General features: G+C 38.8%; 2 protein-coding genes and 1 long non-coding RNA gene across 3 annotated transcripts in view; 2 read left to right on the top strand and 1 right to left on the bottom strand.

Annotated features, from left to right (window-relative positions):
• Positions 1–8,467: 8,467 nt before the first annotated feature.
• Positions 8,468–12,253, top strand: LOC123620880 (keratin, type I cytoskeletal 24-like). Its single transcript, XM_045526453.1, has 8 exons — positions 8,468–9,004; positions 9,307–9,389; positions 9,743–9,899; positions 10,016–10,177; positions 10,276–10,401; positions 11,253–11,470; positions 11,689–11,768; positions 11,939–12,253. Exons 1-8 carry the CDS (start codon positions 8,468–8,470, stop codon positions 12,031–12,033), a joined length of 1,458 nt encoding a protein of 485 aa, XP_045382409.1. The 3' UTR covers positions 12,034–12,253.
• The window catches only part of LOC123620881, a 119,530-nt gene continuing 103,333 nt past the window's right edge, over positions 9,902–26,098 (bottom strand). Inside the window, exons 5-7 of the long non-coding RNA XR_006728981.1 lie at positions 18,002–18,088; positions 15,130–15,148; positions 9,902–10,495 (exon numbers count right to left, since the gene is read on the bottom strand). This is a non-coding gene — a long non-coding RNA (uncharacterized LOC123620881). The remainder of the gene's footprint in view (positions 10,496–15,129; positions 15,149–18,001; positions 18,089–26,098) is intronic.
• On the top strand, positions 20,596–24,961 carry LOC123620874 (keratin, type I cytoskeletal 24-like). The gene is made up of 8 exons (XM_045526446.1): positions 20,596–21,228; positions 22,258–22,340; positions 22,742–22,898; positions 23,164–23,325; positions 23,418–23,543; positions 23,883–24,100; positions 24,325–24,437; positions 24,620–24,961. The coding sequence occupies exons 1-8, from the start codon at positions 20,596–20,598 to the stop codon at positions 24,721–24,723; spliced, it is 1,596 nt and encodes a 531-aa protein (XP_045382402.1). The 3' UTR covers positions 24,724–24,961.

The following is a 26,098-nucleotide window of genomic DNA, read 5'->3' as shown; positions in this document are numbered from 1 at the left end:
TGAAAGTCTAGAGGTAGAGCTCAAGAAAACAGACAGTGGCACCACGATTGATTTAATAGCAATTATACTTTATATTGACATATTATCTTACGATTTTAATATACATGCAAATAATAAAAGTTGATCTTCACAAAACCCCATCAGACAAGAATTATGACGACCATTTATGGATCAAGGTCCAGATTAGAGATGTCACCTGTCTTGCCCTGGGTCATAAAGCTATTCAGTGACAGTACAGAACTTGAACCCAGGTTCAAACTACTAATCCAGTGTTCTTCCCACCCAACACGCTACCCCATGGATTTGGCAAGGATTTCAAATACTGTAGCCCCTTGGAACCTATTCCACAAAAAGCAATTTTATATAAAATGTTTTTAAAACACATGGGCAGACATAGAAACTGACAGGTGTGACTACTTTTCTTCAACATGAAATATGTTTACTTTTATGCCACTGATTAATGCCAAATGAACAGAAAGTAAAGTATTAATATATTCACTTCATTAGGAAGAATTCACCACAATGAAGACTGAATGCTTCTAGGTTATTGACACAAGTGTGATTGTCAGAGAGTCATAGGAAAATTGGTAGATTTCATGGGAAGTTTTGCTTAATTATAACCTTCACCAAACTCATTTCACAAGGAGCATCTGAAAGCAAAGTTGGTGGAATTAGAGTAAAAGGTAAGAAAATATTACTCACTAAAAAGGATTAAAATTTTAATTTTTAAAAAAACTGCTTTACTATAGCTGTCTGTGTCACAGCTAAAACACAAACACACACACACACACACACAAAGAAGTCATTTTCCCCTGTTATTAATAAAGTCTTTCTCTGTAAAATATTAAATGTCTAATGATAATTTTTAAGCCACACAAAGGGATAGAATTTAAGATGGGAACACTGAATTTCATGCGTAGGGGATGCTAAAAACTGGAAGATCCATGTTCTTTACCCACAAAACTTCATCTCTTCAGGTGTGATACCTTTCAGCCCAGCGGCTCAAGGTAAATGAGGGTTGGGGACACACTCATAGACCATCAGTGTCACCACAGACCAGGTGGCAACCATGAGGTGAATAACAACGTGGGACTTAATACAACATAGGGAAATGTGTGTTGGGCAGAACCCAGAGACTCAGATTCTAATCTTGGTTCTTGCACGAATGAATTGCATTATATAGAAGAAAACAAATTTTGAGCTTCAGTTTCCTTCCCTGTAAAATGCCCTGATTGCCTGTCACAGCTCTAAAAATTATTCAATTACAATGACACATACAAATGTGGTAGAAAACTGCAAAAGTGATGTAGAAATGCAAAAGTATTAATAGCAGAAGAGATTAGGCAAGAAAACAATGTCTTATTTAACAGAGCAAAAAGTCTTGAATCTGACAAATCAGTAGGACAGATTTTTGAAAAGTGACACTTGAGGCAGATTAGGGATAGCTGTATAGGCGTAGGCGTAGGTGTAGGTGTAGATTTCCATGGTGACAAGGCAGTGTCATGATGAAAAGGCTAGGTCCTACAATGGTGGGCTTTTCCTAGGGAAAAAACACATGGTCCAGAACTTTAGTTACCAGGATACAATAGAGACAAGCAGCTGATTCAACACACAAAATACATAGAGATGTGGCCCAACCAAAGATTACAGCAAATAGTATCCACTAATTGAAGAGCTGATGAGTCAAGCAAGAAACTTACACTCCTCAACTTCTTTAAGTAATAGTTTGTGAGATTTTCAAAATAAAAAATAATGCATTGCAACACATGCATAATCTTGCTTTCTAATTTTTTTCAACTTGCCACTGATTTTATCTTGCTTCCTACTTTTGAGGTAACTGCTGCTTGTAATTAAAATCCAAAGGAAAAAATTGTTATTGACTACATCAATGTGTCATTAAAAACAGAAGCAGTCGTCAGTTCAAAAGGCGGTTGTATTCCAAGAGTGGTTTATGAGTGTTTTTATTTAAATAACATATTTCACACTTACATGCCAGGCTTTGCTCCTGGGCCTTTACAAACGTAACTTATTTAATCCTTGTGATAATTCTATGAAGTAGGAACTAGAGTCTTTACAGATGAAGAAACAGAGGCACAGAGATGTTAAATCACTTTCTCAAGGCCACACAGCTAGTAAATAGCCAGATCCTAAGTGCCAAAATGTGGCTCCAGGATTTTCTAGGCACCATGCCATGCTGACCTTTTGGAACTTGATATATTTTTACATAGAAACAATGGTAGAAATAGTTATACTCCACAACAGCCTATTTAAACCACATGTAGCTGATCTGAAATTCTATAAATCTGTTAAAGTGCTATCCCTGGCTGGCAACTCAGTACCTGTCATAGAGGAAGTGCTCAATGATGTTTGTTGGATTTAATACATTAATAGAACAGACGCTGCACCTATGATGGCAGCACTCTAGAACACTTTGGAGCACCCAATGGCAGAAACTTAGCTGTTCTCCTCTCCAGCATCCCCTACCTTGGTCTCAACAGTCTGGTAGAGGAAAGGAATTTGGACAATTGGGCCTTATGGAGATGGCACAACTCTTTGGCAGTAGGTGACAGCAGGGTCTTGGTTTTAGCAGCAAAGCAGCAGCACAAAACTTCAACACCAAAACTAGGGAAAGAATTTGGGTTGGTTTGAGTAGCAGGATATGGTTGCAAGTCTGTGGCAGGAGGTGGAGTGGAAGTAGGTAGTTTCATGGCAAGTGAGCTTCTTGGACCAAACTACATGGAAACTGGGTCTCTAACTAGGGCAGCTGTTTGTCAGCAAGGGAAGATGATAAATCAGCCATCTGCAACCCACAGTCGACATCTAGGTCAACACTTGGACAGTAAATAAGCTCTCCCTATTGTTTCTCAGTAGGAGAAAAAAATGTAAGTTATTTTCCTGACATTTTCTCAACACTGTGAAAAATACCTAAAAGAAGAATTGCTGTGATTATCTAAAATACAACAAAAATTATACATGAAGTTCTTTAAGAGCAGCAACTGTGACTTGTCAATATTAACCCTAAGATCTAACAGAATGTTTTAGCAGGATGCTCAATTAATAATTGATAAAAGTTGACTTATTACTGAGATGTAAAATATAAACTAAATAACCAAATAATAAAATAAATAATAGAATAATAAATTATAGAAAATAAACAGAATTATTGATAAATGACCAGAATAAATGGAATAATAAATCACAGAATCATAAATGAGTAGAGTGACAAGTAAATAGATTAAATGAATGAAGCAATAGCACCAACTAGTAACTACTATATACATCATAAACAGCACAATGAATTTGAAATAATCATATTAGCTTGCTATACAATATATAATGTAGGCAATAAAGAAAGTAGGCATTAATTTTATTTTTGCCCCAGATGAATTACTCTGAATCTATCAAAATTCCCATCTTTAATTTTTAAAATCTGTATGGTATAGCAGGAAGGTATTTTCTCAGTTTGTTCAATCAGATATTTTAATCTGACTTCCTCTTTGGATACAACACCAAAATCTATAAAGCAACGTAAGGGAGAATATTCTTCATCTTTTTGGTAAACAAACAAATGAAAATATCGATGTCTTGGATCTCTGTTCAAGCAATACCACTAAACTAGTTTGAGACCTTAAAGAAATCACTATAATGAGTCTTAATTTTTGAATTTTAAAAGTAAAGAATTGATCTAAATTCTTTTAAATTCTTCATCCCTTTCTATGTGGTAGAGAATTTCACTAAATTTTCCTGAAGTCCTTGGACTGGATAACTGAAAGAAATACATATAATTTAATAGAAAATATTTTGGAAATATTCTTTTCTGAACCAATTTTTAACCATTTTCTAAAAGCTCTGGTATCAAAATGGAGTTTATCAAAAGTACAAAATGTATGTCAACTGCCCAAGCAATGTCTTAAAAACTTTGACAACTGCTGAAATCTGAAATATTTCATATGAAATATGAAAACCAAACTGAAGGCCAGGTGAGCTGGTTCATGCCTGTAATCCTAGCACTTTGGGAGGCCCAGGCAGGAGGATTGCTTGAGGCCAGGAGTTAGAGACCAGCCTGAGTAAGATCAAGACCCCATCTCTACAAAAAATAGAAAAATTAGCCGGGCATGGTGGAGCATGTCTGTAGTCCCAGACACTCTGGAAGCTGAGGCAGGAGGATAGCTTGAGTCCAGGAGTTTGAGGTTGCTGTGAGCTATGATGACATCACTGCACTCTAGCCTGGGTCCCAGAGCAAATGTCAAAAAAAAAAAAAAAACAGAAAACCAAATCGAAGAAAGCAACATCACAAAAAGGAATCATGCCTCAATGCTTTTCTACCTCTCCTCCCAAATAATCGTTTTCTTCAGGGTTCATTTTAACAAAAAGAATCAGAAAAGATAGAAGCATAGATTTTTCTGTTTTATTTTAATTTGATCTTTTCTGTTCCTTTTAACTAGGCAATGAGATGAAGGAATATTCTAGCAGGAGCATAATTACTGCCAGGATTGCTGCCCCAGCTGCAGGCAGACCTGTCTTGCATTTGAATGTGGATAAACATAACATGAAATTTTTGTCAAGCGAAATGATAAAGAAGCTAAAGAACAGTTCAGTTAATACAATAGCTAGCCAAATAGTTTTATTGACTAACACATGTAGGAATATGTACTAATACCTATATTAATAAAACGGGAGTATATTTCGGAGCTGTGTCTCACCATGATGTGACAGCACAGAGTGGTGAGTCACAGCCAGCTCAGTTCTCCACTGAAGCAGCCAGTCACGAGATCATGAAACTGAAACGCATTCTTCACACCCATGACACCAAGCTACAATCCCTAATGGCTAAGGTATGCAAGAGGAGCTAATTACAGCCTCAAACTGAAATCTAAAGAATCCATGGATAGGGTCCACATAATTTTTTATAAGTAATTATATAGAAAAATTTCAAAGATAAAACCCCTTAGAAAAGGTAGCGAGGACATCAGATGTACATAGGAAGATGGTGAGGACTATGAAGCACTTTAATCAGATGAAGTCTCCCCATTTAGCCCCAGGGGGTCTTATGGAATAAACGATAGAGTACAAATGCAAAAAACAATAATAAAAATGATCAAGCCTTACATTTGAATATACAGTTACAATTTACAGAGCACTTGTACGTTTTTATATTTGACATTATAATCCTGGGTAGAAGGTAAGGCAGAAGTTGTTATGCCTCATTTAATAGATGAGAAAACTGTGGCTCAAAAAACCTGTGCCAGCTTAAATTAAGGCTTCATGGCAACTAGAAGAGTCAGAACTCTTTAGCAGGCCCTCTGACCCAAATCCAGGCTGGTTTCTGCAAAAAGTACTAGCATGGAATGATAGAGCTGAGTTGGAATCTCAGTTCCAACACTTCCTGGATACATGGCCTTAAGGAAGTCACCTCATTTCTTGGAGTTTTGTTGCAGGTTGGTTCTCCAGTCAGTAGATGCTAAGACAGAGTCTGAGAAGCAAAAGGTTTCCTGGGGAGTAACACCTACAAAAGGAAACAGAAGGAAGCAAGACTGGGCAGACTTTTAGTCTTTTGTAGCATAGTTGGCAAACTGCAAGGCAGACCAAAGTCTCTGTCAGCCCGATGGGAATTCTGGAGCAAAGCTTGCTCCCCAAATGGGCAACATCCTTTGAATGCATGAACCTGGAACATACCCACCTTGCAAATATGGATTCCAGATTTCAAATGCACCCATAAGAGGTTCTAGCTCATTACTTCTGGTTCTTTTTGCACTTACATCAACAAAATGCAATACATTTGAAGACCTTGGTAGCTCCAGCTCACAAGGGATTTTTTGTTTGTTTGGAGGGGGTTTTGTTTTGTTTTGTTTTGTTTTGTTTTGAGACAGGGTCTTACCCTGTTGCCCAGGATGGAATATAGTGTGGTGTGATCATAGCTCACTGCAGCCTCAAACTCCTGGGCTTAAGCAATCCTCCTGCCTTAACCTCCCCACTCTCTGGGACGATAGTCGTGCACCACCACATCCAGCTATTTTTTTAATTTTTTGTGGAAACAGGTCTCACTATATTGCCCCACAAGTTTTTGTAAGAGAGGAACCACCTTCTTTGCTCCATAATTGCAAAACATTGTCATTTTTATATTTATATTTAATTGAATAATCAAATAATTTTTATTTCTATTTTATTTTATTTCTATTCCTTCCAATAAGCTTTGTATACATACCTGCTTTTAGCACCTGTGCACTTGCAAACCACACCAAGGAAATTTAGGTCACAAACAACATAAAAGATAAAAGAATGGTGTCCCACATCCTTTCAGCAAAATGGGATGGCCCCCAGATACTTGTGTGTGGCAAAATATTTTGTCATGAAGTCCTTGCTGTTGAATAAGTATGTATATGAACACCATATATTATTTTTGTCCTTAGAAATAAATCACTCACTCTTTAAAGCTGGATTTTGGAAAGTTTTTCTAGAATATCATCATCTAGAGATTCATAGTCTCAGATCTCACTTACACTATCAACTTTACCATTCTAATTACAGTCTAGAGTGCTGCTATCTGTCCTTTGCATCATTTTCTGATTTTTCTAATAATTATGAAATATCTTCCTCTGTCAATTTTCTTCTCTTTGTTATCATGGGAAGATAATTTAAAACTCTAAATTCTCAATATTGTTCGATTAAAATTTAAAAAAAAAAAAAGCCATAGATGGTGTCTCCATACTTCCTTTATACAGTCTTGAAAAATGAAGTAATACTTTGGACATTAAAAAGACTGATGATGCAATAGTGATGCTCATTTCACTGTGCATCATCCTTCTAGGCAATTCTGTCATTCTTTCACTTTCTTATTATTTTAGTCTTTTTTATTGATAAATAAAGATGAAATAATTCCTAGGATATTGGAATGGTGAATATTTAAAGATATAGTAAAAAAATAAAACCATTAAGATCTCATAATGTGTCTTAAATTTATAAAAGGATCCAGCAAATCTATATGGTAATTATAAGATAGAATAAACTTTATCCCATCTTTTAAAAAAATAAATAAGTTTTCTCTTTGTTTTTTGGAAGACTTCTAAGAAAGAATATAAGTCATAAAATTTCAATCCTTACAAATGGTTAGAACTGCTTTAAAAAGACACTCAAAAATTAAATTGGGTCTGATGGACCCTGATGATGTATCAGGAGTTAGCGAAGCCCTGTACTGGGAAAAATAACTAAGCCCTTGTCCACTTCCTTGGTCAGTCATTGGCTAGTGGCCACCCCAAGAACTGTGTGCGCTTGGCTACCACTGTCTTGTTCAGCCATTGGCCAGGGCCGGTTCCAGGAACAGGGCAAGGGGAACCCTGCAGTAATTGACAATCCTTGCAAGTCAGCAGTGAGTCCTTTCTTGAAAGGAAATCTGAGAACATCTCTGTGTCTGTCACAGCTGCCACTTAATTATTCATTCATTTATTAACTGAAAAAATATACATTGAGTACCTACTATGTGCAAGTTACTTTTCTTGGTACTGTAAACTCAGCAATAAATAAAACAAAACAAAAACAAAAAATCCCTTCGAGCTTACATTCTAGAGGAGGTGGGGGCAGACAATGGGCAAGATAAATAAATGAAACAGGTGGCATGTTAGATAATTATTGAGAAAAATGAGCTATTATCTTTGAATTGGTTTTAATGGAAGCTATGGTTACAAGAAGATCTGGATAACTTTTTAAAATACTTAGGGATAGGCCAAAACTAATGGATTTAAGGAAGAGGAAAAATTCCTTTGGCTGTTGAATCAAGAGGCTGAAAAGAAATATTATTATTGCTCAAAAACCTTACATAGGCTAATTCAAGGTCACTTTCCTAACAACTCCACCATTATCAATGATCCTTGCTTCCAAAGCTATTCCACATAAATCAGCAAAGTAAGGCTTTCTCTCTGCAAGAATAGTTGCAATGCTCAATTTGTTCCCAAAAATTTTAAGGGAATATGAAGCTACTCATCATTATTACTGGATTAAAAGGAGAAAGAAATGTTTCCTGACATATCACTCCCGAGTAAAACTCACATTTGTATTGTGACTAACACTGAAATTTGGATTAATAATCCTTCCAAAATGACATACGAAAAATATATGAGTTTAATGAAGCTAGAGAAATGTATGATTTGCCAACGACAGATTTCTTTGAAGGTGAAAAAATGATTGGCAGGAAATAATAGATTGTGGAGCACTAATGAATTCTAATGAAGTAATAACAACTTTAATTTTACTCCACCCTTATCCAATTTTTCCAATATTAAATGGCCCAATGGGGTGAGGTTAATTCAAAATAAATCGACCCAACATGGATTAGAAATGTGAAACCATAACAAAGCCAGATGAGGGGAACTCCCTAAAAACTGTATATATAAAGACCAAAGGACGTCCACATTGGTGCACTTCTCACTTCCATCTCCCACACTTGGACAAGCTCAACGTGTGCAGGGGCACCATGTCTTGCTCATCTCGCGTCTCCTCCTCCAGGGCTGGAGGCAGCAGCTCGGTCAAGGTGTCTGCTTGTGGAAGCAGCTTCAGCAGCGGAAGCAAATGTGGGCTGGGGGACTGTTCTACCTGGGGTTTCCGAGGAGGAAACAGCAGCTGTGGTCTGAGTGGGGGATCTAGCGGTGGCTTTGGAGGCAGCTTTGGAGGAGGCTTTGGTAGCTGCTCAGTAGGGGGCAGTTCTAGCTTTGGCGGGGGCTCTGGATTTGGCAGTAGTTCTAGTGGAGGCTTCTGCAGCTACGGTGGTGGTATTGGAGGTGGTGTTGGCGATGGGGGGCTTTTCTCTGGAGGTGAAAAGCAAACCATGCAGAACCTCAACGACCGCCTGGCCAATTACCTGAACAAGGTCAGAGCCCTGGAGGAGGCCAACGCTGACCTGGAAAACAAAATCAAGGAGTGGTATGACAAATTTGGGCCTGGGTCGAGAGCGTATGAATCTGGAAGAGATTACAGCAAATACTATGAAATAATTGAAGATCTCAGGAACCAGGTGAGAAACTCAGTGATGATACCTCTTTTGCATCTCTTTATTAAATTGTAGGACAATAGGAAATTATTTTATTATTATTTGTTCAGTTGTTCCATGCAAAATTTTTTGGATACATTTTTGGTAAAAAAAAAAAAAAATATTAATTTCCATGATGTCACTAGATGTATTTAGAATATAATTCCCACTAGACATTTGTTTCTAAAAAATTTTATGCAACTATATCTTGACAAGTGTAAATGAGAGTAATTATATCTTGTTGACTAACATGTTAATTCATTTTTTTGCATCTTTATGTCTCCTAGATCATTGCTGCCACTATTAATAATGCCAGCATGACTTCCCCGATTGACAATGCTAGACTTGCAGCAGATGACTTCAAAATGAAGTGAGTTTGCTTTAAAATATCATTCACTACCATGGCATAAAACAAGACTTTTTTTTTTTTACATAAAATGTATATAAAGGAATTAATCCAGTCAATTAGATCCAGTCTCAGACAAATGTAATATTTTAATATAAAATGTCTACACCAGGAAAAAAGGCCAGTTTTAATGTATGTTTTCTTATAAGAGATTCCAAAATCATAGTTCTTTTTAATGAGTTGATAGTCTTTATTTAAGTATTTCAAAAGAAGGATTTCAACATGTGCTGGATGGCAGTGGGCAAATCCTTTTTAAAATAAAGCTTCTTCACAGTAATTAATCTAATTCATACATCATATTCCAAACACCTCTTAAGGTACGAAAACGAGCTCTATCTTCGCCAGTCAGTTGAAGCTGATATAAATGGCCTGCAAAAAGTGCACGATGAGCTGAATGTGACCATATCGGACCTTAAAATACAGTCAGAAAGCCTAACTGAAGAGCTGGCTTATCTCAAGAAGAACCATGAGGAGGTAGGGACAATAAATCCACCAACGGAGGTTGTTCAACAAGGTTCATCATTCACTACAAAGGTCCCCAACCTCAAGGGATTTTTGCTGCAGTGACTTCTGTGTTTCCTCTCTGCCAGGAAATGAGCACTTTGCAGACACAGTCCAGTGGGGACGTGACCGTGGAAATGAACGCGGCCCCAGGGGCAGATCTGACCAAGCTGCTGAACAGCATGCGGGAGCAGTACGAGGAGCTGGCCGAGCAAAACCGCAGGGAGGCCGAGGAGCAGTTCAAAAAGCAGGTGGCTCACAGCGGGCAAAGCGAGAGAACCCAAACAGCCAGGCCCCGGGATTGGAGCTTGTTTGATTTCACTGCACTCTGTTGATTTTGTTCTTGCAGAGTGCATCCCTGCAGACGCAGATCTCCACGGACGCTGGGGCGGCTAGCTCAGCCAAGAGCGAGATCATGGAACTGAAACGAGTCCTCCAGTCCCTCCAGGTTGAACTACAGTCTGCCCTGGCCATGGTAGGTGGGAAAGGGGCACACTCGATTTACTTCTAAAGCTTTAAAAAATTGTTTGCAGACACTGTTTTGAAGCATGTTGGCAAAATGTTGGCATCTGTAAAATGGGAATAATAGTACCTATCTCATAAGGTCATTATGGAAATTAAATGAGTCAATATGTATAAAACACTTTGGGCTTTTTTTTCCCAAAAGGTGGATCATTATCTGATTTCTTTTTGTTGTTGCTTTTATTTCAAAATATTAAAGAGGTACAAAGGTTTTTTTATTACATGGCTTGAATCAGGGCTATAAATGTGCTCAGGACCCAGGCAGTGTTCATTGTACCTGTTAGGTAGGTTTTTCCCCTCCCCTTCTCCCTCCTCCCCCCTGCTTGATTTCCAATGACTTTTACTTTCCTCTATGCAATTGTGTGCCCATCAGTTAGTTCCAATTTATTAGAAAGTACATGTGGTGTTTGTTTTTCCACTCTTGAGATAATTCCCTTAGAGTAATAGTCTCCAATTCCTTCCAAATTGCTGCAAAAGGCATAATTCATCCATTTTTGTGGCTCAGTAGTACTCGATGGTATACATATACCACATTTTGTCAATCCACTCATAAATTGATGGGCTGTATAAAACACTTTGAACAGTGCCTAGTGGCACATAGGGAGTGCTATATTAGTTACAGTAGCACACTTTGATTAATATTGGTCATCATTATTGTTATTGCTTATTGCTTATCAAAGGCAAATCCAGTGGTTCATTTGAAGACACCCTCTTCAAAGAAATGTATACTGGTATTCACATGCTGAATACGGAGCAGTTTTATTCTGACAGTGTGTATGTGTCAATTTGCATCTGCATGTGTAGCAAAGCTCCCTGGAAGGGACCCTGGCCGACACGGAAGCTGGCTACGTGGCTCGGCTGTCAGAGATCCAGGTGCAGATCAGCAGCCTGGAGGGGCAGATCTGCCAAATTCGGGGCGAGACCGAGTGCCAGAACGCGGAATATGAGCAACTGCTGGACATCAAGACACGCCTGGAGATGGAGATCGAGACCTACCGCTGCCTGCTCGATGGAGAGGGACGGTGAGCCACCAATACCTTGATTTTGAACCTTTTCTAGAAAATGAAGAAATTGTTGATTCAGCAACTGAAACTTAAAGTTTCAGCAAGTTTCAAATAAATTTCCTTTGAAAGGAAACATGCTCCTTTCAGAAAGAAAATAGCTCTGCTTCTCTACAATTATTTAGCCAAACAGAAGTAAGTGAGAATAATCATTTCTTTCACTTTTCGTTTCTCAATAGTTCTGGGGGCAGAAGGACTGGATGTAATGGATCAGTCTCTGTGGACTCCCGAGGAGGAACCAGCACGACTCAATCAAGGGGTAGAGATGCTTTTTAAAAATAATATTTTGTGCTTACTAAATGAGCTTCCCTCATTAATAAAGTGTACTTTTCTTAGCCCAAGAAATCTGGGCTACAGTAATTCACTTTAACCCATGACTTGTGAACCAACCTTTATGTTTCCAGTTCTAATAGTCTATTTCTTTTTTAGATTCAGACAGAAGCAGAGGAACTAGGACCGTGACAGATAATCGCCAACAGATTTCATCTCAAGTCAACAATGTTCCTGATGTAAAATTCAAATAAGACTAAGATGCAGGCACCTGTGTTCTACCCCTGAGAAGTAAATGATGGATCCTAACAAACACATGGAATAATCCAATAGGCTTGAGGAGACAGAGCTTCAACCACCCCTATAATCGTTTCCGATATTCTTTTGTCTCTATTGGTTTGGTTTGGTCTTTAAAATGCCAAATGTCTTTTCCTCCTTAATCCTTCTGTGTCAATAAACTTTTCATCTGTTGCAAATCAACTATGTCAATCTTTGTAATTTTGTTTCACACTGATTTATTTTGTAACAGCTTTGTTGAGATGGAATGCCCACACCAGATACAATTCACTCATCTAAAGTGTACAATTCAACGGTTTGTAGTATAGTCACTGAGTTGTACAGTCATCACCACAATCAGTTTTAGAGCATTTTCATCACCTCAAACAGAAATCCTGTATCTGCTAGCAGTCACTCCCCATTTCCCTTCCCCCAACAGACCCTCAGCCCCAGCCCTAGGCAACCAGTAATCTATATTCTGTCCTATATATTTGCCTGTTCTAGACTTTTCACATAAGTGCAATCATATGATATGTGGTCTTCTGTATCTGGCTTCTTTCACTTGGCATGATGTTTTCAACATTCACCCATGTTGCAGCATGTATTTACTTTTTATTGTTGAGTAATGTTCTAGTGTATGGATATACCACCTTTTATTTATCCATTCATTGGATGATGGATATTTGGGTTATTTACACTTTTTTTGCTATTACCAATAATGCTACTATGAACATTCATGTAGAAGCTTTTGCGTAGACATGTTGTCATTTCTATTGGGTGCATACCTTGAGTAGAATTGTTGGGTCATATGTTAACCCTATGTTTAACCTTTGAGGGACCACCAGACTATTTTCCATAGCAGCTGCACCACTTTACATTTCTACGAGCAGTATACGAGGGTTCCAATGTCTTCACATCCTCACCAACACTCATTACTGATTTTCTTGTTACAGCAGTCTTAGAGGATATTAAGTGGTATCTCGTTGTCATTTCACATTGACTTTTGAAATCTATTATTTTATATAGTCCAAAACCATTCCAAAAAAATATTGTGAAATATTTGATAGGGCTGTGGTTTTCCAGCTTTGTTATCATGTCAGAAATACATACATGTTAGTTAAGATGGCACCTGCCCTTTAGAAACCTACACTCTACCTGTAAAGACACTAATGCAAACAAAAATAAAGACACCAAGTGTTTTTTAAAAGGAGAATTATGAGGAATGACTTGAGTTTCTAGGTATGAAGACATTGGTGTAGGGGATACTGCCCAGAGCTGATGCATCCGGCCCCAGCTGCTGGGAGTGTGGGCTGCACACAGCTCCCAGCTGTGCCCTCACTGGGCATTGCCCACAGCAGCCGGGGGCTGCCTTGGCCGAGATTTTGCCTCCCCCAGGATGGGCCAGCAGCTGGCTGATGAGGGGTCCAAAGGCCCAGCCCCCTTGCCTTAAACTGGGACAACTCCAGAGTTCCCCAAAGGGCAAGCTGAAGCCCCCATTCAAAGAGCATTGCAGTCGGCCTCTCCCTATTCCCCTTCCTGCCTTCCCCACCTCCTCACAGGTGAATCTCCCAAGAGAACTCCCTGATAAACCTCTGCGAACATCTCCCCATCTCAGAGTCTGTTTCCAGGAAACACGACTTCAGAAAATAGCATTAAGTTACAACAGTTAGAACAATGTGCCACCGACACAGGAATCAACACCCCAGAAAAAGACCCAGCATTTCAAATCTGTTGTGGAAAAGCAGATAATTCAATAAAGGCTACTGGAATAGTTAGTTAACGAAAGAGTAGGAATAGGGGTGGGGGGGCGAGGAGGGTACTAAATAGTTTCCCTCCTATCACACACACCATAATAAATTTCACAGCGATTACAGAAATAAGAGAAAGTAAACTTTTAAAGACTTCAAATTTTTTTTTTAAAAAAAAGAATATTTGCATATTTGTGGAATGGTGAAGGAAGACTTTTTTAATCAAAAAAAAACAGCATGAAGGGAAAGATGGATAGATTTGTATGAAGACAATAATGAGCAACAAGAAGCAAAAGCAAAATTAAATGATTAAAAAGAAACTTTAAATTTTAATGAAATACAGTAAAAATCCACCCCAGCACCCAGGGGCATCTGTGCGGCCAGCCAGACCGCAGAGGCCAAACCTAAACTGCACGACGTAAATCTCGTCCCACCTGCAGTCTGGCGCCACCTGCTGTCAGCTGTCTTATCACTCTAAAATCAGGAGAAGATTCTGGGCCAGGAATGAGTCACCTGTTTAGTTGGCCTGACTCATCTCAGCCTCCTCATTCCACATCCTCTTCCCCAACAACCCCACCCACCTGTCCCCCGCCCTATCTCCCCTCCCCACCCCAGAAGATAAGGACTTAAGTCACCCTCTCGGGGGCTGGATGCAGAGTGGAAGCCAACAGCCAACACTCTATGTCTAAATTTTCAGCCATGCCACATGACATCACATGACACAGGACTTTTCACTGCACTCATCATGTAAGGCCATCCAAGGGCTGATGTCCCCAGTATATAAAGTCATGAACAGATTTATAAGAGAGGACCACGTCAGTAAGAAATGGATACATGATACACATATAATTATGAATAAAATATGAATGGCCAATAAACACTAAAAAGTACCTGATGCCCAGCATCTCTAATAAACAAAGAAAAGCAAATTAAAATAATGAGGTGCCATTGCAACATCAAAACAGGTCTAATTTGTTTAATAATCAATATCCATTTTAGCAAAGGTATAAGGAAAAGGCATTAATACTTTGCTGGATGGAGTGTATATTAACAAAACCTTCAAGAGCATAATTCAGCAACAGGAACCAAAAGCCTTTAAGAGAAGAGCATATTCTTAGAGCCAGCAGTTCCATTTCTAGGAATTTATCCCTACCTAATCAATTATTAATATGTGCATATTCCTTTAGCTGTTTATCATAGTGAAACAGTAGCCATAATAACATATCCAACAATGAAGGATCAATAGGCTAAGTTATGAAACACCCATCAAAGTACATCAAAGGACTGCAACACAGCCATTAAGAATGTTCAAGTTCATGTACTGACCTGAAAAGATGTCAAGTGTCTGTTGAGAAATGAAAAGTAGAGTTTCAAGATAATATATACAGTATGGCTTTTTAAGAAACTAATTGTATACATATTACACACTGTACAGGCTTATTAAAAATATATATATATCAAAATGTTAACAGTGGCTATTTTGGGGTAGTGAAAATATGGGTGATCTTTATTTTCCACTGCATTTTTACATGCTCTTTATAATTTTTCTTTAATAAACATGCACTACTTGTAAAATTTAGAAATCTTTAAAGAAAAACTATCTGTTTGTTTAAATGTTTTTACAATGCACTGGTAAAGAAAATCCCTCCTAAGTGTAATATCAAACACTTCCTAAATCTGAATGAGAAGTAGTGCATTTAGTAACCAAACTGCTAAATTCTAGACCTGGAAGGGAACTTGAAAATTGTATACTTCAATATAACAATTTTGCAGATCAGGACACTGTGGCTTGGTCTAGAGACATTAAATGTATCTGAATTTTGGAAAACTTTTATGATGTTGTGTTATAGCCCTGGTGGACAGAGAACAAGAGACATGAGGCCGAGGAAGATTGGCTATAGACAGAGGCTAGGAGATCCAACCTTATCAAATAAAATACCATCCCATTCTTTTGCTATGAAACTGATGTTTAAGCACTGGGATTCCTTGACCAAAGATTTGCAGTGTCTCTGAGATCAGAGGGCCAAAGGAGGCTGAGGGGTCCAGCTCCAAGACACAGAGTGAGGGTACCCAGAGCAGGGACTTAGCAATGGCAAGAGGCACGGGGGCTGGGCCCCCCTGTTCAGGTTACAATCTGAGTTATACACATCTGTGGATTCTCTGGAGAGGAGGCGATTGTCTGTCTGGTATGAAGAAGGGTCCGAAAGGACCTTCTGAGCAAAGCCAATCCATAAAATCTGTGCTCATTTCAATCTGCCTTGACTTTGGACCTTGGAGGACAAAGCACTTCAGCCCCTACAAAGTCACTCGCCCATTCTCTTAACTCTCCATTAACCAGCTGAATGATCTTCAGGAAAATTAGAAAATTGAGCTATTTAAAGAGATCCTAAAGCATTCACACACAAATACAAAGCCAAGTCATTTTCTGCCAGAACAGAATTTGGCAAAACGGCACGACCAACGACCAAACAGATGCTTACTGGTGACGAAGAGGAAGCTTCAAACAGATACGCTTGACTGAAGCTACTCGGAGAAAGAATGCACAAGGGTGGTGGGGAAAGAAGACGGGAGAGGAGAGGAAGGAGTGCAGGAAGAGAAAGAGCCACAGGACTGGTGGGCTTCTGGTATCTGACACAGGGCTGAAATCGATGGGTGGGTTTGGATCCACTGGAGTGACCTCTCAGGACAGAGGGTTGTCCTGGCTCACAGCAGCCACCAGCAGGAAGTTAACCTAAGCAATGATTCTTTGCAGGGAGGTCCCCAGGTGATTCTTGCATGACCTTCCCTCCCTCCTCCCCAGACAACACCCCTCTCACTGCCAGGCTCCCTCCCCACCACCACGCACACACTGAGAACCACAAACCCAGGCATGGAAAGTAAAGATTTAGAAAATAGTATAAAGGCCAAAAGCAATCAGTGACCCAGGTAGTTCACAAAACAAATCAGGACATGTTGCTTTTTATTAATTCAAGGAATGTTTATTGTCTATCCACAATCTGTCCAGCATTGCAAAGAGACTGTTCACACATCAGCCTATACTGTCCCTTCTTCCGTACTGTCTGTCACAAGAAGTTCTGCCAACATTCAACCAATAGTCTACACTCTGTGATTTCTCTTCATTATTCTGATCTTACGCCTTTATTTGAAAAACACACAACAGAATATTCTCTGGAATGAACAGAAGATAGAAGCCCCGAGTTATATTCCCAATTCTTTAAAGATTCCTCAGGGGCAATATGACATACTTTTCAGTATGTAGTTTTCCTACTAATCTAAAAACATTCAATATGTTAATCAAAAAATTTTAAAAATACTAATGATTTCTCTCACAAAAACATTAATGGTTACTATTTGCAAACCATTCTGCATCTATCACAAAAATCATATTCTATAATAAAGTGTAGTGTATATGATTCTTTACAGGTAAAAATAAACTGCTAATCACAAGCTATTCAAAACAGCATGTAAGTCGGGGCAGAGCATTGATCTGGGAGTCCAGACGTCTAGGATTCAGTCCATCTCTTCTCAACTATCATATATCAAAAAACTCCTGGACGCCAGGCACCGCAGCTGGCATTTCCTAAACATCTTATTTCACTGGAACCTCACCAGATTCTTGAAGCTTTCACTTTACAGATCAAAGAAATGCCAAGAACAAATTTGTGATCTTTGGCAAGTTATTATTTCAAATAGAGAGTGAGTATTAGAACTGGGGATGTCTCAAAAAATGGGGACTAACGTTTACTAAAGAATTGTAACACTTCAGGCAAGAATAGATTTGTATTTCTACATGTGATTAAAATCCTTTAATCCACTAAATATCAACATTCTAGACAGTTTGCAAATCATAGAATCAAGATTAGTCTGTTCAATAGTTTCACCATTTAAAAGAAAAGTCACATAGATCCAACAGAAGGAAAGCATGAAAATGTATTTAATACTAACAGAGGTGGAAATGCTGTGGGCTTACCTATATATTTATTTATACACTGACTCATGAAGCAAAGAATCTGAGGCCTCAATGGCTATTTTACTCATTAAAGGCCCTTCTTATGGGTTATCTCTGAAGAGTGTCAGAGAAGCATCTCATAAGAACTTAATTTTGAAGCTGAGTTTTAAAAACAAGAAAGAGATGAATGCCAGCATTATAAATTACGTCAAAAGGAAAATCAAAAAATAAGAAATGAAATAGTAATACCTGAGTCATCACAGCCTTCCTCAATTGAGACCCAAATGTCCAGATATCCCAAAGCTAAATATCCCAAAGGTAAATACAGCTGCCAAGCTGAAAAAAAAAAAAAAAAAGCTACAACTCAGATGACAACAAGAAAAACTCCACTAACCCCAGGTAAAGTTCAGAGGCAAAAGATACCATTAAATCTTGTCTTTTCTCATTTTTTCCACATAAAGGCTCTTAAATTTCTACATTTCATCAGATTCCTTTCACTTTGCTATTGTTCCTTTCTTTAAGCCTTCTTTTAGCCGAATGCCAGCCTTTATGAAAGTGGAAAGATTACATTACATAATGTTAAAAGGAAGAAAAACCCAATGACTGTTCCTCCCATCTGTGGCATTTGCATACCATTTAATCATTAGTGCTCAGATTTCTTTGGTTTCATAGCTTTGGGGACAGGTGAGGCAAGATGACCAACACATTATGTTTGGTGCATTTTTTACCTACCTTAGAAGGGCGTTTTGAAAATTCCTTCAGCTTAACAATTTAAAAGTTTGCACAGCACCTTGTACCCCTTGTGGAGAGATGCCAGTATAAATATGAAGAACGGTGACATCACAGTACTGTGACAACAGTACAGGGAGAGCATAGATGCCATTAACCTAAAGAACTACATAGTAAAGAGAATCGCCACCTATTTAATAATGTGTCCCAGACAAAGGCAGTTTAAGGAAAAATTAAGAGAAGGCAGAACACTGGGTAACGAATGATTAAATACAAAGATTAAAGCATGCACATAGTTTAACAGAGACTACCAAGATAAGAAAGAAAGTTTTAAATAAACAAAAGTCATCTACTCAAGTATAAAGCTAAGGAGGCTAAAAAATATTTTTGGAAGCATCTATACTTTTTCTTAAAAGACTTTTTTTAAAAAATTGTGGTAAAAACATATAACATAAAACTTATCATCTTAATCATTTCTTAAGTGTACAGTTCAGTAGTCTTAAATATACTAACAGTTTTACAACCAATCTCCAGAACTCTTCATTTTCCAAAACTAAAACACCATACCCAGTAAACAACAATTCTCTATCTCCTCTCCCCAGCCCCTACAACTATCATTCTACTTTCTGTCTTTATGAATTTGGCTACTTTAGGAAATTCATATATGTGAAATTATACAGTTTTTGTCTTTTTTTTTTTAATTATTTAGAGGCAGGGTCTTGCTATGTTGCCCGGACCATAGTGCAATGATGCGATCATAGCTCACTGCAGCCTGGAACTCCCGGTCTCAAGTGATCCTCCCATCTCAGCCTCCCCAGTAGCTGAGACTACAGGTGTGCACTACCACACTGGCTACAGTGCTTGTCTTTTAAAAGACAGTTTTAACCAGAGCAACTACTAGAAGAAATGAATAGAAATAATCTAAAATACAAAGGAACAGAAAAACATGAAGCAGAAAGTGAACTGGGGAGGGTTCCAGATTTCAGAACCTATAAAATTACCCCAATCATAACATTAGTTATCAGAAATAGATACAGAGCCTCTTTTCTAAACATCTTTTCAACAAAAATAGAAAACACATGAGCAATGAGTAGACCGGGGGAAACTCCAGATTTCAGAATCTGTAAAATGACGCCAGAAACAGCGTAGGTTATCAGAAGTGGATTCATAAAATAATAAAATTTTTAAAAATAAATAATTAAAAAAAGAACAAAAAAAAAAGTGGATTCAGAACCTTTTCTCCAGATATCTTTAAAACAAAGACAGAAGAAATCAGCACCATCCCTTTCTTTAAGACTCACTTCTAAAGAAGGAAGTTGCTCTCATTATATCAGCCTAGAATTCAATCAAAAAGAAAAACATACTAAAGCCATCTGCCTAAAAACTTTTCCAATCTTTCTTAGACATTATCTGCTTGAATAAATGTGTTGCTGAGATCTAATACTACTTACATGGAAGCCTTTTATTTATTTTTTTCTTATTAAAAGTAAAAACATATCATTTGATCTCAAAATACGAAGAAAGCAATAATCTAGCATTATAAACTTCAACACCCTTAAAAAATATGCTGATTGAAACAAAGAGGATGCTTAATTAAATCTGAAATTCATGCTGATGTGAAAGCTAATTTTGCCTTTTGAGAATCGTCAGAACAAAAAATTATGCATTTGATGGGAAATTTTTATTCTCATCATATTAAGTATTTTAATTACATTCGCTAATCTGGAGATGTTCCCTGCAATTGGGAAATCATGAAGCGAATTTAATAGAACTACTCTTTCAGAAAGGAATTACCAGTCATCGAAACCTCTGAAAGATTAAAACTGTAATTCTGAAAAGTTTTTTTGCCTTGCTCCACCTTATTTTTTTTTTCCTTGATATAGTAAACGCCCCAGGGCTCTGACCCAAGCTTCAGAAAACGAGCCAGTAGAGTGGGTTCATGAAAAAGAAATTATCCAATTATGGATTAGCAAAACTGTAACAGGGATTAAGAAGTGACAGAGAAAAGGAACACCCTAAAAGTGTGTATATAAGGGCCAAAAGGCAGCTTGAATACAGTCCTCATCTTCACCTCTCCTATTCACCTGGACAAGCTCAACGTCTGCAGGGGCACCATGTCTTGTTCATCTAGTGTCTCCTCCTCCAAGGCTGGAGGCAGCAGCTCAGTCAGGGTGTCTGTTGGTAGAAGCAGCTCCAGCAGCGGAAGCAAATGTGGGCTGGGGGGCGGTTCTACCCGGGGTTTCCGAGGAGGAAGCAGCAGCTGTGGTCTGAGTGGGGGATCTAGCAGTGGCTTCGGGGGCAGCTTTGGAGGGGGCTTTGGTAGCTGCTCAGTAGGAAGAGGTTTTGGAGGAAGCTCAGCCTTTGGCGGGGGTGCTAGCTTTGGTGGGGGCTCTGGATTCGGCTGTGGAATCAGTGGGAGTTCAGGCTTTGGCAGGGGCTCTGGAATCAGTGGAGGTTCTGGATTCAGCAGTAGTTCTGGTGGAGGGTTTTACAGCTACGGTGGTGGTATAGGAGGTGGTGTTGGTGATGGGGGGCTTTTCTCTGGAGGTGAAAAGCAAACCATGCAGAACCTCAACGACCGCCTGGCCAATTACCTGGACAAGGTCAGAGCCCTGGAGGAGGCCAACACTGACCTGGAGAACAAAATCAAGGAGTGGTATGACAAATTTGGGCCTGGGTCTAGAGATTCTGCATCTGGAAGAGATTACAGCAAACACTATGCAATAATTGAAGATCTCAGGAACAAGGTGAGACACGATCCATGGCTGAGTTCTATTATTTCTATGTTTTTCACTTTTATTCAGATCATGTTCTATAATGAAAATGTTAAGCCAAAAAGTATTTGAAAACATATTTGTTTGCTGTAAAATGGAAGCTGGTATGCCTTAATTATGACAGTAAAACTTATACAATGCCAGGCAGCTAATTAACATTTATATATAGGAATGATGGCAATGAATCAACATTAGTTTAATCTAATTATTCCATGATTAATTCTGACAGGGTGACATAATTTAGTATCTGCTAGATTTAAATAGTCTTCAGGATTATTTTTCTTGCTAGAAAATCTGGTGCAAATATTGTATAAGAATGTAATGGAGGCCGGGCACAGTGGTTCACACCTATAATCCCAGCACTTTGGGAGGCTGAGATGGGAGGATCACTTGAGGCCAGGAGTTTGAGACCAGGCAACATAGTGAGACCATGTCTCTAAAAAATATAAACAAAAAATTAGCCAGGCATAGAGGCAGGCATCTGTAGTCCTAGCTACTCAGGAGCCTGAGGTGGGAGGATTGCCTGAGCCCAGGCGTTGGAGGTTGCAGTAAGCAATGATTGTGCCACTGCACTCCAGCCTAGGTGACAGAGTGAGACCCTGTCTCTAACAAAAAAAAAAAAGAATCTAGTGGAATCTAAAAATGCTTAACCACTATGGTATGGGAAATATATTTTTAAGGTTTTTTTTGAAGTGAAATTCCATTTTCACATTATGTTCTGGAAGAGCTCGTGGAATAACTGATTTTTGAAAGCAGCAGAAATATACAGAGTTTATGCATTGTGTTCTATAAAACAATGTTCTATACCTATTCCAATAAATGTGCAAACTGTTACCATTCTGCAGAAAGATGTAGTCCTAAATACACAGGTGTCATTACTAAGCTTGCAAAGCAATTCACCTTTAAGAGCTAATAACACAGGTGACATCTACTCTCACAAGTAGACACACAGACACAAGTTAAAATCACTCATGGTTCATTCACTATTAACATCTTTTCTAGATCATTGCTGCCACTATTGAAAATTCTGGGATCGTTTTGCAGATTGACAATGCCAGGCTGGCTGCTGATGACTTCAGACTGAAGTAAGAAACGTCAAGACTTGAAACCAGGTGTTATAGGAAAAATAAAATTCAATCAACTTCCTAAAAAAAAAAAAAAAAAAAAAAAAAACTTTTAGAGGATCATGACCTAAATTTACAAACATTTCCAGGGTAAATTTTAGAAACCATTATTCCACCAAAAAGAAAAAGAAAGAGGCAAATTAAGGATGAGAATTTTATCATAAAAAATATTAAGCATGATTAGCATTAACATTAAACTCATATTTTTCTTTATGAGGGAAAAATTCCCAAGAGAAAACTCAGTAGCTTTTGTTTATCCAAATGCCCAGAGGTGAAAACTTTTTCAACATGCAAGAATGGGATGTACCCTTTGAACGTGGCTGGGCCAGCTCACCATACTGCCTTACTGCTACCCCCTCCAGGTATGAGAACGAGCTGTACCTCCGGCAAAGCGTGGAGGCCGACATCAACGGCCTGCGGAAAGTCATGGACGACCTGACCATGACCCGCTCTGACCTGGAGATGCAGATTGAGAGTCTCACTGAGGAGCTGGCCTACCTGAAGAAGAACCACGAGGAGGTAGGAACACGTTCCGTGTAAATGAACAGTTCTGGCGTACATATTTTCCCCCCATCCACTCTATAAAAATAGACTCAGTTTTATCTAAATGAATTTCCCACATACTATGACCAGGAAAAAAAAAGTAATAATAAGCAAATTATATCTGAATTTGATCCTTTGTTCCCTTCCAATGTCCTAGTTTCAAATTTTGTTGTCTATGCACATTTTAGGACATCATTGCTTTTCTGTTTGCATCACTATGGTCTTTTTGCCTTCGTGCTAGGAAATGAAGAATCTGCAAGGAAGTTCTGGAGGGGACGTGACTGTGGAAATGAATGCCGCCCCGGGAACCGACCTGACCAAATTACTGAACGATATGAGAGCACAGTACGAGGAGCTGGAGGAGCAAAACCGCCGAGAGGCTGAGGAGCAGTTCAACAAGCAGGTGGATGATCTCTGCTGAGCACCTGCAGCCACACACAAGCCACTTCGGCTCCTTTCGTCAGCCTACAGCAACGGCATTTTATTTTTATTTAGAGTGCATCACTGCAAGCACAGATCTCTACTGATGCCGGGGCAGCCAGTTCTGCCAAGAGTCAGATAACAGAACTGAAACGTACTCTGCAAGCCCTGGAAATTGAGCTACAGTCCCAACTGGCCATGGTATGTGCAAACAGCTTTTCAACATCTCCAGCAAGAGGTTAAGCAAATGCAGTTTTCTTTCTTTGCCAAGATGTTCACTAGGCACATAATAAAACCAGTGTTAAGGAGAACCGTACTGTGGTTATGGGAAGCATAAACCAGTTAAAGATAATGTACTCTATTTCCATAAAAGGTTTAGTTTTAAAAGGAATGCCAACAAAAATTAAAGAAGCCATAATAAAGCAATATAGGTTGTAACTCGGTGAAGTTGTACTTCTAGTACCGTAGAAACCTGCATTGTTTAAAAATCATCCAATCACTTATTTCCATCATGAATTTGTCATTTGCTTTTTCTCTTAGAAAAGCTCCCTGGAAGGGACCCTGGCAGACACGGAAGCTGGCTACGTGGCTCGGCTGTCAGAGATCCAGGTGCAGATCAGCAGCCTGGAGGGGCAGATCTGCCAAATTCGGGGCGAGACCGAGTGCCAGAACGCGGAATATGAGCAACTGCTGGACATCAAGACACGCCTGGAGATAGAGATCGAGACCTACCGCCGCCTGCTCGACGGAGAGCGAGGGTAAATGGGAATCACGGGCAAGCTCAAGTGCATACCTTGCTGAATTTATTTCATAAAAACAAAAAGGGATTCAGGGGTTAGACTTGTCTTTAATGGTAAGACAGTAACAGACACACAGTCCAATCAAAAGAAATCCAAAGCCTCGTGATGGAGAATCCCCAGCACAGAGGGTTTCTCCTACTTCTGCAAACTACAAAGAAAAACATAATTCTTTTTTTCCCCAGTGGTTCTGGTTCTGGAGGATTTGACTATAGAAACTCAGGATCCAGAAACACAGGATCCAGGGATTCGGGATCTGGTGACTCAAGATCTGGAAGCTGTTCTGGTAAAGGAAGAGGTAGACAGTTTTTAAATGATGATGATCCTATAATTATGCTTTGCTTGTCATATTCAAAGTGTATGCTATTGTTTATACAGTCTTACCCAGAGAGAACATACTTAATGAATGCAGTTGAATTTCTCCTGCTCTGTGTTTCTGTGACAGTTTCTAGACTGACAATGTGATCCCATGATTTTCAGATCCAAGCAAGACTAGAGTGACCAAGACCATCATAGAGGAGGTGGTGGACGGCAAAGTTGTTTCATCGCAAGTCAGCAATGTTTCTGAGGTGAAAGTTAAGTAAGCAATTACCAGATCAACAAGCGTGTCTTTCAAAAAAATCAAGAAGGACACAAGTGAAGACATGGCATTAATCTAGTCATCTTTCTGGATAACTTCAAGGGAAAGCTTCCATCCAGAAATAGATGATAGCCAATTTTTCTGCATCCTCTTATTTTCTTATTAGAATGCTCTTGAAAAAGTTGAAATGACAACTTTGCTCTAATTGTTTCTGTGCTTCAATAAACTTACCTTTGCAAGTTGACTGCATTATTCCTGGATTTTTTAAAGAAAGTCAATTATTTTACCTAGGAATGAAGCTATCAAGTATGATCTTGCTGCATTCTTATATTACTAACATTGATTCAGTATTTATATCGTACCTTCTTCAGACAACCAAGATTATAGCCATTTTTACATGGGCATTTTTAATGATATCACACAAGAATTCAGTGACATGATAGCTGGCATTAGACTGTGGCATCCCTAAAACTATAGCCAATAGGTTAGTCCACAGAGAAGGACGAGATTATCTGAATAATCAACTTATAATTAATTAATGCCTAGTTTCTTTTTGTCCGTCATTGAACTGGGTATTTCATAAGCTAAAAAAAAAAGAAACTTAAGATATGTCTCCTATTTCAAAAACCTTACATTTTAGGGGAGAAGGAAAGCTAAAACCAAAACAAGACAGCAAACTTAAAGGTGTGACTAGTAAAGGGCTTGATGTCACGATATTCACCAGAAGTACCACAGGAATCAGACAAGGCGTGTTTGCAGGACATTTGGGAAATGGGCCAAATAAATGGTGTTGGGAGATAAGATTGGATATGTGATATGGAGCCAGACTAAATAAAACCATAAGCCCCAACGAGAAGAGAGGCTTGAGTAATAGTTCCCTTTGCCAAATCTAGCCACTCCTCTAGCCAAAACCTCACTTGGCCAAGGTGGTGTTTCTTTTCTCCACTCTCTACTGCTGAGCTCTTAACCCCATTGGTGGTCACAGCCTCATTCTTTCCCTTCTGCAGCATCCCTAAAGCCACTTGGCTCCGCCTTGTCCTGTTGGGGATGAGGAAGCCTGTTAAGGTAGGGTAGGAGGTGGTCCAGGGCCCAGGAGGAAGCAGACATGGGACTAACCCAGGCTGGGTAACGGCTTTTTCTCAATCGAGGGACTTAATATGATCAGATCACAAATTAGAGAATCAATTCTACAAGCCAGGCCTCAAGAAAAGAACATGGGACATGACATAATAACCAAATTTAAACTTATAAAAAAATAAAGCTGAACACAATTCATATAAATTGTGTCTTCCAATATAAAAGCAATAAGAACTATGTGAGACTATCAAACTTTAATCATCAAAACAGCCAAAAAATGTAGTTTTTTGTCATCTGGGCCC

This window comes from Lemur catta, chromosome 15, assembly GCF_020740605.2.
Source record: "Lemur catta isolate mLemCat1 chromosome 15, mLemCat1.pri, whole genome shotgun sequence".
Lineage (NCBI taxonomy): Eukaryota > Metazoa > Chordata > Mammalia > Primates > Lemuridae > Lemur > Lemur catta.
Note: the sequence above shows the minus strand (reverse complement) of the source record. Positions and strands in the feature narration are given on the sequence as shown.

What these genes read in the sequence shown, in the direction of transcription:
- LOC123620880 (XM_045526453.1), top strand. Translation starts at nt 8,468, where the DNA reads ATGTCTTGCTCATCTCGCGTCTCCTCCTCCAGGGCTGGAGGCAGCAGC. An exon ending in TTGAAGATCTCAGGAACCAG is followed by an intron (nt 9,005 to 9,306) that starts GTGAGAAACTCA and finishes TATGTCTCCTAG; the next exon opens with ATCATTGCTGCCACTATTAA. An exon ending in TCAAGAAGAACCATGAGGAG is followed by an intron (nt 9,900 to 10,015) that starts GTAGGGACAATA and finishes CCTCTCTGCCAG; the next exon opens with GAAATGAGCACTTTGCAGAC.
- LOC123620874 (XM_045526446.1), top strand. Translation starts at nt 20,596, where the DNA reads ATGTCTTGTTCATCTAGTGTCTCCTCCTCCAAGGCTGGAGGCAGCAGC. An exon ending in TTGAAGATCTCAGGAACAAG is followed by an intron (nt 21,229 to 22,257) that starts GTGAGACACGAT and finishes CATCTTTTCTAG; the next exon opens with ATCATTGCTGCCACTATTGA. An exon ending in TACAGTCCCAACTGGCCATG is followed by an intron (nt 23,544 to 23,882) that starts GTATGTGCAAAC and finishes TTTTTCTCTTAG; the next exon opens with AAAAGCTCCCTGGAAGGGAC.